Genomic DNA, 13,525 nt, shown 5'->3' on the forward strand with positions numbered 1-13,525 from the left:
GTTATCACCTCCAAGTGGTAGTCTTTTCTCTGGATTAGAAATGCTATCGATGTTTTGTCTTCCTGGTGTTCCAAAAGGTCTTTCTGTTTGATTAAAAATATCTCCTGGAGGAAAAGGACCTCGAGGTGGCGGGTGAAGAGATGGATCAAGGATTGCTGGAGGGGGAATACTACGCTGCGGTGGCATTCCCGGCTGCATTAATGGAAACCTTGGTCCAGGCGAATGGGGCATTAGGCCTGGACGGATATCTATGAGAGGCATTCCCGGCATCCTTTGACTACTAATATTTAAATGAGGCATGTTTTGAACCCCAGCTGGATGCTGCATTGCCAGAAGTCCAGAACTACTTGAAATATTTGGTGGCGGCACTCCCATAAGTCCAGAACTACTTGAAACATTGGGTGGTGGCATTATGAGAAGCCCAGAGTTGCTTGAGACACTCGGTGGCTGTACTCCTGCCAGAACTCCTGAGCTGCTTGAGACATTGGGTGGCTGCATTCCTGTCAGAAGGCCAGGGCTGCTTGAGACACTGGGTGGATGCACTCCAGCTAGAAGCCCTGAGCTACTCGAGACATTTGGTGGTTGCACTCCAGCCATAAGTCCAGAGCTACTTGAGACGCTGGCTGGCTGAACTCCGCCAGCAAGAGAAGAGCTACTGGAGACAGTAGGTAGCTGCACTCCTCCTGCAAGACCAGAACTGCTTGAAACAGTTGGTGGTTGCACTCCTCCTGCAAGTCCAGAGCTGCTTGAAACACTGGGTGGCTGTACTCCCCCTGCAAGTCCAGAGCTACTTGAGACACTGGGTGGTTGCCCCTCTCCAGTAAGCCCAGAACTGCTTGAGACGCTGGGTGGCTGCACTCCTCCAAGTCCAGAACTACTCGAGACATCACTTTGCACTAAAATGCAGCAACAAGAAGAACAGTTAACAGAAAATGCCAGTGTAACACGTAGCATTCAAAACAAAATGCAGCTTAATCCATATTCAGTTAATGCATTCAGTGATGATACTGCTGACAAGGTCTGTCTCAGTTTCTGTAATGAACATACATTATTTTAATCACATTGGTGACAAACAGACATTATGCCACAGAAATGAATGTCTCTACATAGTAAAGAATGTATAGCAGCTTAAAATTGACAAATCCCACAGCCATCACCCAATTTATGCAAGGGAAGTATTAAAATCTTTGATGTAATTCTATAAATGTTGTACTATCCTACCCTCTCCTGCTCCTTTCCACTTGTGGAAACACTGCCACTTGTGTAGTAAGAATGCACTTTTAAGAAGTTTTCTAAAGGGCTCCCAGTCTCAGCTTTACTTCTGCAGTCTACGAAGAAAACATCTCTGCGCATAAGCTGCTAGAAATCAATGATCAGATGATGACAAAGATGGTTCCCACCACTCCTCCAACTTAAACGGAAAATGATCCCCAGCCTAGAACTTCCTACTCTGTAGTTATTACTGCAATGGACTACGATCTGCAAAAAAACCCTCAGAAGTACGACGTTTCCTGTATGCCATCGTATCAGACAATAAAGACATTTCTTACCAGATCTATTGTTTTCGCTGGAAGAAATCTGAAGGTCTGGAAGATGTGATCCCTTTTCATCTGATTCTGGTTTGTTGATTGGCAGAGGATTAAAAACGCTTCCAGCAGATAACGTTGGAGTAGCTAGATTGCTAGTAACTGTGCCAACTGGTAGAACAAGGCTAGTAAAAGGAACATCCTTCATCGTCTCTTGTGCAATTGGTAACGGAGGCTGTACTAAAGCTGTAGAGAAATAACAGAAGTGTATCACAGTAATCATATATTCAAGCCTTCAAGATTAGTTTGGCAGAGGTCAGGCTGATAAAATAAGTGGAATTAATTAGTCTAAGTGTTACATTTTTGGATAATTTCTTATCCCCAATCAGCACTGTAATATTTATATTTTTTGTAGAGACCATGAACTGCAGGCAACCTAAGCAATCAGTACTCTTTAACAGATATTTTTAAACGTTGAATGAAAACAGTTAAAAGGCTAAACAAAAATAAATTATTATAAATTATTCAGTCACTAACACCAAACAGCTCAAGTAACAGATACATCTGTTACAGACAGGTTCAAATACTGAACTATGCATACAAATAATAAATAATTAATTTGTCATAATTTTTTTTAGTAACTCCACAGTAAGCATAATTTTTCAGTCAACTTGAAAAGCTCTGTCAATCTTTTTCTCAATACCTGCTTAAACCAGCTAAACAATAACTTCTGTTTTGCTGTTTTTCATTACACAGGATTAACTTGCTTTTGATTAAATAACAAGTAATATATCAATCAATTAAGCTTTTCACAACACACAAACACAAGAAGAATCAAACTTACGTGTTGGAACAACTGGTGGGACAACAGGTGGCGGGACAACAGGTGGTGGGACCACAGGTGGAACTGGGGGAGGCATATAACCTATATGGAAAAAAAAAAGACAAATTATTACAACGGAAGCAAATAAAGTTTTGCAGTAAAAGCTTGCCTACATTATTCATCCTGAAAAGCTGCACCACTGAAGACTAGCAAACAACAAATGTATGGAAAGAGGCAACAGTGGTTACTGTTTTCAAAAACAACCCCATCTTTACTGTAGATGATCTGCATGTGCATCTTTTAAAGTGATTTCTGCCAGCAATATCCAAAGAAGAAAACCAAGAGTTTCAAAATTTTCCAAAGAAAGGAGATTAATCTTAAGGATTTTTAAATTTTCATTTTTATTAAAGTTCAAAAAAAATTCTGCTGTAATTCCTATTCTCGACAGAATACACTGGTAAAAATAGTATTAAGTTAGACATAAGAAATTTCATACTAGATTAAAATTAAAGATTCAAAGGTCAACTGGCTCAAACAGTAACCAGTAGCTGATGGAAAACCATACAAAGCATGATGTACGTAGAAGCACACAAACTGAGTATACTCATTACATACTCAACTTCATTTTTACTAACTTACCTGGAGGTGGCTGTGAAGGGTTGAAACTCGCTCGCAAGAAGGGTGGAGGAGGAATTGCGCTATAACCAGGAGGAGGGACAGACATTGTGACAGGAAATGCAGGTGGAACCAAGCTAACAGCAGGCACAGCTGGAGCTACTGGAATCTGTTTTCATGGAAAGAAAAAACAAGCAACTTCAATACTTAACAGTTTTCAATGACATTAAAAGAGGGATAAACTGATTCGACTGCAATTCATGTTAAGCACTAAATGTACCAAAGGCTTTGCATATATTCTGAACACCCTGAAGAATTAGATTGCATTCTGAAATGGTACCTACACTACAGGTAAGCAAGGACACTGGACTAATCCTATGCTATGTTTTGTTTATTCTAAAAAGAACAGAAAAATATATGGTTAAACACTATACTTATTCAAGAATAAAAATTTACCTATGGGAGAAAGGTGAATGCAGAAAGGGAGAGAAAAGGAAGGAAAATGTAGATAGTGTGGCAATTTGAGAGCACTTAGAAAACAGTGATTCTATTCTCATTAGAAAAATTTATGTATTTTAGAACAGTACTGGAAAGTTGAGTTCAGTGTATGTAATTATAATCCTGATGAAGTCCTGAAAATCACTTAGTATTTCTCAAACTTCTGTTTGAGCTATGTTTTTTGATATAGTGCAGCATGATTACAAGTAATTAGCAGCAGAATAAAAGCAAAATATAAATATGTATATTTAAGTATATACTGATCACAGTGTACACTAGGAAATAGTTGAAATAAGACTGAAGACAATTTTTGTGAAAAGAAAGAAGCACAAAATTCAATGTAAGTAAATGCAAATATGTTAACTTTCACAGTAATTTTACGTCAGCTGTCAATAAAATTTTATTTTATTGGAAATATCTATACACGTTAGGAAAGATAAAACAGTAATAATATTAATACAAAAAAATTTGTATTAAGCAACTACTTCTCATTTTACAATTTCATATGGTCATTATAAAAAGGATTTAAAGTTTGACAAAAAGCATTTGTATTTATACTCGATAAACATGTGTAGTGTAGAATACTCAAGAAAAATTTCTAGCCTTCCACAATACCTTGTTACTGACTGGATGTTAATAAAAATTCTCTGTTTTAGCAAAGGAAAAAAAATACAACAGAGAATCAAAGACTCTCATGAATTACTGCATAAAGAGTGCAACAGCACACTGCTTGAATAATCAGATCTTTTAAATATGAGACTGTCCCTATGAAATCCTGCCCCAAATTACTGAGAAAATAATTAAACTATATTAAAAGCTGATATGGGGAAAAGCACATAGGTAGAGAAGAAACAAGCAGAAGTGAAAAAAAGCTTATTGCCTTGCTTAGCTTACATAAAGATGCTTTGCTCTGTAAACAAAATATTTTCTGTAAGCTCATTTTAATTTCTCTTTAAAAAACTAACGTGCCAGTATTATTATTTTTTTTTTACAATTGCTCTGTCTTCAACATTTAAGCCTTCATTTGAGATTGTACACAAGTTTGCAATATGTTGTGCATGAAACTGAAGATTTTGCTCAACCATGGCAACTGATTCTACTCTAAAATATTTCAGAGATAAACACACATGGACACAGGACAAATATTTTTGATTTAAGTACTTTAACTCAGCATTAAAATTTATCTGTATTGAATGAAAAGTTTGCCCTCCAGTTCTGTGGGGTATTTACACACTCAGACCAATACAAACCTGCAGCATAGTGACTGGTTGCGTGTAAGCTTCTGTCTGTGTTGTAATAACTGTACTCTTATCAACTGCAGCACTCTGCGTAGTTTGAATATTTTCTTTAGCAGCTTCTGAGCTTCTGGCTGTTTCCCATTCTTTAAAAAAAGGTATAATTTTAATATAAAAAGAAAATTGATGTGTTATTTTTGTTTAAATACTAAAAAGCCCTCTTCCTTCTTAAACAATAAATTTTAATCTGGTATCTGTATAGAGTCATTACAAATAACTCCCAAACATTATGAAAAGAAGCAAGTGCAATTATTTCTTATATTTTAAAGAATGTAAAATATCTTTAATCACCTGCAATACTCTGTTTCATTATGACTGTATACAAACTGATTTTTCAAAACTTGCCAAGTTTTTTCACCAACCATTCTGTTAATAATTTGTGATATAGAGTATGCTCCAGTTTTCTAGAAACTGCTGTTGTCAACATATCTGTGTTATCAGCTGGCTACTGTACAATGAGAGAATCCTCATGTTAAACAAACCTCACCCCAACCCCCACTTCTTCCTTCTGCCACTTCCTCAAAAAGTTTTGTATTTGAAGTATAACAGAGTGAACATATTTTGGTAAAGTTTCATGTTTTAATTTTTCTGTCATTTATATTCAATTTTTACTCAAAGCAAGACCGCATTTTTACCTGAAAAATTATCGTCACTATTATGAAACAGTCTTAATCTACTGCTTACTTCAGTATAGTCCAGTCATTTGGTGCTAGATCCGTTTCAAGAAAACACAGTACTCATGAATCTTTTACAAATCTAACAAACCTCTCAATTAACTGGGCTTCAGAGTAAGGTCTAACATTACTTGCTTTCCTGTCTCTTCAACTTTATGGAGAAATACCTTAAAGTTCAGCTAAGCTGTGCCTATTTGGACAAGTTCCAACTCCAACTTAAGTCTTACACCTGAATATAAGACTCTTCACAATCACAAGCAGATCATAATTTCTACACAAATTAATATTTTACATACATGGAAATGAGTACACAGCAAATTCGTAACTGTTTTTAAAAATGCTAACCTTTATTAACTTGCTTAGATTAATTCCCCTTTGTCACTAATTCCTCATTGTCATGCCAATCAATTACTCAGCTACAAAGACAATCTAGATTTCATGATTACAGTGCCACTTATACTGTAACAAGTAGCTTATAAAATTTATGTAAATTGAGAAAGAGTATGTATACCTAAAACAATAAACTTTCTGAGGATTTGCAATTACCAAAACAAACACATTTTCCTACCAGGAGAGTCATTGTTGATGTCTGTACCTGTATTTACTGTCTCCTGGTCAATCATGCCACCTTCAGCAAAGCCCTCCAAATCATCCAATTTTACTTTCTCCCAAGGAATATATGAAACTCCCAGATCCACATCCCAGAATTGCTTGTATTCTGTTTTCACACCTTTATTCAAAGCCCAGGCAATCTGAAAATAAAACCCAACCAGACAATCTGGTTAAATCATGTAACTTGTGAACAGAGTATTTCAGATCATTTCATTCATGTTCCTGTCACTGCAGATCAATCTTCAGTACCTATTTATTAAAGTTTTTAATTTTAAATGAACCTGTAGGAAGCTTACCTGGCCTCTGCATCAACAGGTAGGTGGAAGATTAATTACATCAAAAAGCTTAAATTTGTTCTGCATTAATTCTAACATATATGTTGGGAAATTAAAAATACAGTATTTCAAGGACTCATCCTAAAGCATCAAAGAAAGTAGAAAAAAACCACAGCATTTAATCATATACTTAACTCTATAAGAATACTATCAAATTTAATATCAAGGGATCCACATGGTTAAGTACAGGATTTAAGTTGTTTACAGTCTTGTACTCGTCACTAGCACGTACATAAAGTGTTCTCCAAGTATTTCTTAAGTATCAAGTCGTAATTTCATTTTACTATCTTCCATATCACCTGTTAAAAGCTGCATTTTACACAGAGAGGAAAGAAACAATTTACACCTTATTGCTTCATTCTTCTTCTCCATATTGTACGTTTGAACGAACAGCTGCTAAATGACAAATCGTCATATTACAACTGTACTGTATTTGAAATGGACAGTATCCTTAGATTAAAAGCAACTTACCTTAATAATTTTAGACCCAATTTTATAGGACCCAGAACTAAGTTTCTGAAGAGCACGATACGCATCTTGTCTATGAACCATACAGACATAAGCACAACCTCTTGGGGGAATCATCTATGGAAAAAAAGCAATGGTCTTAAAAAGTAGGAAAACCAGTACTTCAGATTACATAACTAGGCTAAGTGAACACTAATACTAAAAAAGGAAAGGCTTACACTGTAAACAATTGTTACCTTAATCAGCAATATTAACAATTTTGAGCATCAGCAAAACTTGAGTGATACTGGCACGGTACTTCAGTTATAACATTTTCAAGAAGCAGCAGTAAGCTTAAGAATGGGTACTAAAAATGACATGAAAGATTTGAACGACATGGAGCAGGCAAGAACTGGGAGCTATACTATCACAGCTTCAGAAAAGCAGAGGTTGGTACCTCTTATTAAGCACCAAACTCACCATGAGCTGAGCACGAACCTTTCACAGAGGTGCAAACTAGTGACTAAAAGTATCTTGCATTTTTGAAGGGTGAAATTCCTCATTCCTGAAGTGTGATTTCCACTAGCTTTAATGTTTTATTTAGTAAAGAAAAGTATGAAGCGGCATGTAATCTGTGAAAGTTTGCAAATCATGTATGACAACTGCTTATTTTAGTTTTAGACAAAAGTTATAAAATATAGGTGTGCTTTTATGTTGTTTAGGAGCACAAAGTAACATAACCAACAAAAATATTTAAGATGACAGATTTTAATGCAGTTGTTACAAAAATATGTTTAAGATATAAAACAACATTATCCTAGGTACTTAAAGCTTTGTGGAATGCGTAGGATGAACTATTTCATCCTATTTTTACAATATGGTTTGCCTCTGAAATGCAACAGGCACTGGGACATTATGATTGTTACATTACTCTCCTTTGAACTTTCTTAATTGCTAGTCCCTGGAAATTACTTAAGGCTTAACTGTCACGCTGTGGGGTTTTTTTGACTTGTGAAGCTTTTAAAAGATTCTGTAATGCCACAAAAACTGTTCCTTATTAATTATGTAGCTGAATACATTAACATGGTAAGAAAAATAGTAAAAACATTATCTGAAATGAATGAAATTGCAGGAGAAGCACTTTAAAACTGCTGGAGCAAGAGACAAAAATCCAAATTTCTCTCATGTAGATGTTATTTTAGGAGAAAAATACTTTCTCTTGAAGCTGAATTATAGGCAACACTGAAGTACTACTCTAAACATCTACATCTAAATGACTCTAAATCATGAGAAACTATCTCCTAATTATAAGCATCTTTTTCATTGTCACATTTTAGAATAAACACTTGTTTACAGTTGAATTTCTTTTCTTCTAAATGTTTTATCCACATTGATTCCACTTAACGAACCCTCTGTATGGAACATAACCAAGAGCAATGTGGATACATATCAGTTTGTGTCCATTAGTCCAAAGAAAAATGATACCTGCACTATGCCACATCACAAAAAGAGAAAAGACATAACTTTTTGTTTGTTAAGACCCTGGTTTAAAAAACTGTGTAAATTGTTAGTGCCCAGGAAAAGCTGTTTTACCATGAAGTGCACTGTCTTTAGTGCTTCACAAGACAGTACATAGAAACCAACAAGCAAATATCATAGCCACAGTTTTTAAACAGTAATAAAAACCCAGTCTCCTAAATACAAGCTTAAGCTGCTAAAAGGAGTTCCGAGGCATAAGCATGTTTAAGCTGCTAGTCTGTAATCCCTGAAAATGCATGGTAACATGCTTACTTACATTAATAGACTCTATTTGTCCAAATTCTTCAAACAAGTTAGTTAAGTCTTGCTGTGTAGCCTTCTTGTCTACTTGACCTACCCAAAGAGTAGTACTGCAAACTGTCAAGAGACACATTCATGTCAATCAAAATACTAGAATGTTAGCTTATAAAGTACTCTATAGCATGGATATAAAGGTCTTTACATTTGCACAGAAATCACCAATCAAAAAGCAAGAATAGTAAATCTATTACTGACTATATAGAGATTAAGTACCTTAACAAAAACATTAAAAAGTTAAAAAACACCATACAGATACTCAGTACAAGTGTTCATTCTTCTTGTTTCATTTTCTTTCAAACAAAATAGTTGTTTTAAAAGAAATGAAAAAATAAAATTCTGTAGATTATTAGCTAAGGTAAACTGCAATAGAAATTACTACTAATAATTTCTATTCCATGTTCCATTAAAACGATGCCTGTAGGATTTAAAGTCAGTTTTAACAAAGTAAGATTAAGTTCTAACTGGCTAGAAGTGTATTACAGAAGGAACTTAACTGCAGTATTATGCGCTGCATTTTCACCTGAAAGAAATGGAAACTGTACTTTTACTTTACCTTGAGGAACATCCCAGAAAGACAAACTTGGCTGAAGTCCATCACTGAGCTGAAGATGTCCATGATACTTCTGACTCTTGTCAATTCCACAAGCCCAGATCCCCTACCCCTGTCCCCCTCACAAAATATAAACACCCACTGACATGTGAGCTTGAACGTCCTTCTCCCGTATGTACATGGTTCCAATTCTTTTGTCTTCCAAATATTACCCAGTTTATGTGTGCAAGCCTTGACAAACTCATAGCAGTTACTTCCACTTAACACAGGGTGATCTAAATCAGCAAGAGATTAGGCCAATATTGGTATTTTCCTCAAATATCTTACTACCCTGAGTAATCCACCCAGGATCTTAAATGATCTAAGGCAGAACCAAACCAGACAACCTGGATCTCTTGGGCTTGCCCCATCCTGGACCAAGGAAACATTCTTTCTTCATCATTATCTTGATACATCACACATCCTTCCCGTATCAATCTTGGCGCACCAAACTGGAAACCAGTGTTGTGCATTCCTCTGTCAACTGACAGCAGTACTCAGTAGTACTGAGAATGACTAGCCTTAAGATTTCTCTTGGACAAAACTTGTTCCTCACATGCTTGTAGATGGCCCTTTTGTTTCTCATGGTGTTAAGCTCTATGACACAACTCTTCAGACCTCAGTAAGTGATAACAGTGGCTGTCACTGAACAAATTTCATGAAGTAAAATGCTTGTCAGTTGAATTACCTATTTATTTACACACCCCCCCCCCCCCCACGTTACACACTTCACTTAGCCTTCTTATTATCTCCTTTCCATGACCCGGGTCACTTCACAGGACCTCAATTGCTGCTGTTGTTCATCATCCCTCCCTTAACATCCCTGCCTCCCAGTTCCCATCCATTCTGATTATAGCTCCCTGCTTTGTGGACTACTGGGAGAAATCTACACCATAAAACTGATTTGCCTCTTTTCCCGTGAAAAGCCAGAGAGGAAAAAAATATACATCTGAGTTTAAAGCCACCCTGGAATAATGTAAAATATCAATGTGAAGAGAACAGAACACACTTTCTTTTGCAAAAATGAATTTTGAACTGCTTGTCAGATAAACGATATAGTTTTAAAATACAAAATAAATGCAAAACTACATCAGAAACTGCGTATAAACTATCTAAACAAAGTTAAATTTGGGAACACAAGTTCATTACAAAAGTAAATTCAGTACAATTATGCATCCCAAGAATCCAGAGTCCTGCTAACACAGTAGCAGTGGGATATACAGATACAGTAGCAGATGACTACACCCAATTTCACCGTTTCTAGTGCTCATCTCAAAATACATTCCCTTTGATTTAAGCAACTGTGTGGAGAAAGTTCTCCTTCTCCCTGCTACCTTCCTTCTTTTTAGTATGTAAATTCTCTGTAGAAACGACAGCAGTGCACAGCAGCACACTGCAAAAGCTGAAATCCAGTTGGTTTTTGGATACTTTCTTAAGATACGACCATTATGGTCTGTCTTATGATAGCAAATTACTTGTTTCCCATTTCCACCTGCTTTGGCTCTATGTTCCTGTGAAAAGCTATTTAAAAAAACTCTAAAAATTTAACAAAACTGGCCTCTACTTAAGTTATTCAGCTAAGTGTCCAAAGTGTGTACCACATACTTAAATGTCTTATCAGCATACCAATTTTCAGATCAAGCGCTGATCATCTTCAAATGCCCCATGGAAGACAGCATTAAAGAGAAAGCAGATTCTAACTTAGGGACAGCCCTTGCTACTCTCTGTTCAGAAGTAAAATCATTGGTGCAACAGTATGAGTAAAATCATCAGTAGAACAGTATGATACTTTCTTTCCTCTAAGATGAAACGATGTACCTAAGTTGTAAGAAACATCAGAAATGAAACTTAAAAAAGATTATGGTTACCGTATTTTGTAACAGTACTCAAGCCAAATCTTGTTCTTTCAATGAAAAACAAAGCCTTTTTTTCCTGTAATACTACATTATTAAAACAGTAAGCAGCTGCTACTTACCACTTAGTGTTTTTGACCGTATAGGCGGCAATCCCTTTTTCTGACGTTCTTTTTCCCTTTCCCTAGCCCTTCTTTCACTGGAATATGACCGAGATGACTTTCTCTTCCTTTCTCTTGATCTTGAGCGTGAACGTTTTCTGTGTTTACGCTTACGAGAACCAGACCGTGATCTAGACCTTCGTTTTCTTGGTGACCTACAAGATACTTTATTTCAGTATGCTGAGTTAAAAAAAAATATTTCTAATTTAGTCATCTTTTAACTACAAACTTTAAGCATGATACAGACATTTCTGTTATATTCACTCAAACTGCTTCAGGAAATAAACTTAATGCCATTAGTGTGAGGAATAGAACATCCACCTTGAGCTTAAAACAAAACAAAACACAACACATGGAAAGAGTTCCATAACAGTATCTACTTTTCTGGCATAGAAAACCTGACCAGGTGCTAGCGTTAGTTATTTCTGTTACCTGAACAGATCTTAAAAATTTTAAAGTAGACCATAGATATGCAAAATGAACTGTCATACAGAAAGTCTGCATCTAACACAAATATTAAATGAACGCTTTTTTTTATTGCCGAAAACTGCTCATGACAATTTTGGAAAATACAGAATTGAGAATGATAATCACAAATTGCAACTTCATTTCAGAAAACCTTCATTTACTTAATACAAGTTAATTATGAAACCTTGAACGAGATCTTGAACGAGTTCTTGATCTTGAACGAACAGCTGTTTTCTTTTCTTCTTGTTCAAAAATCTCTTCTTCAGCAACATCCTGTCCTTCATCTATATCCATGTCCTGAGGTCAGACATAACAGATGTTCAATAACATTTAATAAACATACTCACAATATATTTGACTATAGGAAAGCATACCTCCATATTACCCATTTTGAAATCATCTTAGTATGTGTTTTCCTTTCAAGTTCTATAATCAAATTTAAAATAGTTTTACCTGTTGTTGAATATCCATTGAATCATCTACATTTGTTTCCACTTCTAAAAACTGCTGCTGACTACTCCCCTGTGATGGTGAGGCAGAGTGCTCTGAACCAAAATTTCCTTCTTGATTCTCCTCAGGGCTTGCCTAAATAACAAATAGTAATATATCATAACAAGCCTCATAATTCAAAATGCTTACTGTGTCAAAATGTAATACTACATAAAACAATTGTTCAAATATCTCTGAAAAACTATTTATCAATTTTCTCTTATTTTCCACTTCCCATTAATGTGGAAGCTGAACCAGATGTCACTCCATTCCATTCCTTTTTTTGTATCATCCTTAAATACAAAACTTTGAAATAATTAATATTCCTGACTATAAAAAAATTACTATCTATTTGCTGAATCAAAACCCCAAAGTACACGATTTGTTGCTTAATTTGGCTGGCTTGAAAACAAAGACTTAGAGGACAAACAATAGTGATGGCAGCCCTATGTACAGTGACACTGAAAGATACCATTGGTCACCCATGCACATGCATTAATAAATTATATTTTGTTATTAATACAATGAAAATATTTGCAATACCAATTGAACTAGTTTAAAAAATTTACATTTAACTCCAAGCTTTCTTACAGTGTGTGATTTAAGACAAGTAATTACACAAGATAAGGAAGGGTGTTCTGTCATTTATGTCAGCATCTCAATTACAAGACCTAACAAAACAAGCAGTTCTGAAAAAACACCAAAATTAAAAAATGTAAAATACTAAATGCACTGTTGATTTGCTAGAGAAAAAACTATAATGGGCTGCACATTGGATTGAAAGTACAGATTTGGAATAAATATCTGTAAGATATGAAAGAAATTCAAGAAATACAGGAAATGCAATGAAAATACTCAGAAATGCCATCAGGATGATTTTGAAAAGTAATTCTAAACCTATAATCCAATATTGCAGGTAAACATTTCAGTGATTCTCATTACATTTTTACTTTAATTAAACAAATGCTAGATATTCTATCTGCCAGGACAATGGCAGAAAGTTAGCAGAATGACATGTACTACCAAGGGGTTTTTTGTTTTGTCTTTGTATTTTTAAACAGCTTATAATGACAGTTTGTAGAAAACTAAAAAATTCTACTATAATTCAGTTAACGTGTTTTCCTTCTAACATTATCTGTTTCGTCTCATTTTCCTTTTATTTAATTATTCTTCAACAATCCGTTTCTTGATATCAATTCCTACATTTCTTGTTGTTCCTTCTGTCTCTGTCTTCTATCCTTTCCTCCTCTCCCTCTGCTCCTAATCAGATGCTTAATAATTTTGGTTTGTGTTTTATCTTA

General features: G+C 35.3%; 1 protein-coding gene across 1 annotated transcript in view; it reads right to left on the reverse strand.

Annotated features, from left to right (window-relative positions):
• Positions 1 to 13,525, reverse strand: part of SCAF8 (SR-related CTD-associated factor 8) — a 40,141-nt gene that overhangs the window by 1,463 nt on the left and 25,153 nt on the right. Inside the window, 11 exon segments of the mRNA XM_009334293.1 lie at positions 3 to 896; positions 1,551 to 1,772; positions 2,371 to 2,451; positions 2,989 to 3,133; positions 4,713 to 4,843; positions 6,027 to 6,183; positions 6,850 to 6,963; positions 8,621 to 8,721; positions 11,229 to 11,422; positions 11,920 to 12,032; positions 12,189 to 12,320. Coding sequence (XP_009332568.1) covers positions 3 to 896; positions 1,551 to 1,772; positions 2,371 to 2,451; positions 2,989 to 3,133; positions 4,713 to 4,843; positions 6,027 to 6,183; positions 6,850 to 6,963; positions 8,621 to 8,721; positions 11,229 to 11,422; positions 11,920 to 12,032; positions 12,189 to 12,320 — 2,284 coding nt within the window.

Source organism: Pygoscelis adeliae, unplaced genomic scaffold (assembly GCF_000699105.1).
Source record: "Pygoscelis adeliae isolate BGI_AS28 unplaced genomic scaffold, ASM69910v1 Scaffold261, whole genome shotgun sequence".
Taxonomy (NCBI): Eukaryota; Metazoa; Chordata; class Aves; order Sphenisciformes; family Spheniscidae; genus Pygoscelis; species Pygoscelis adeliae.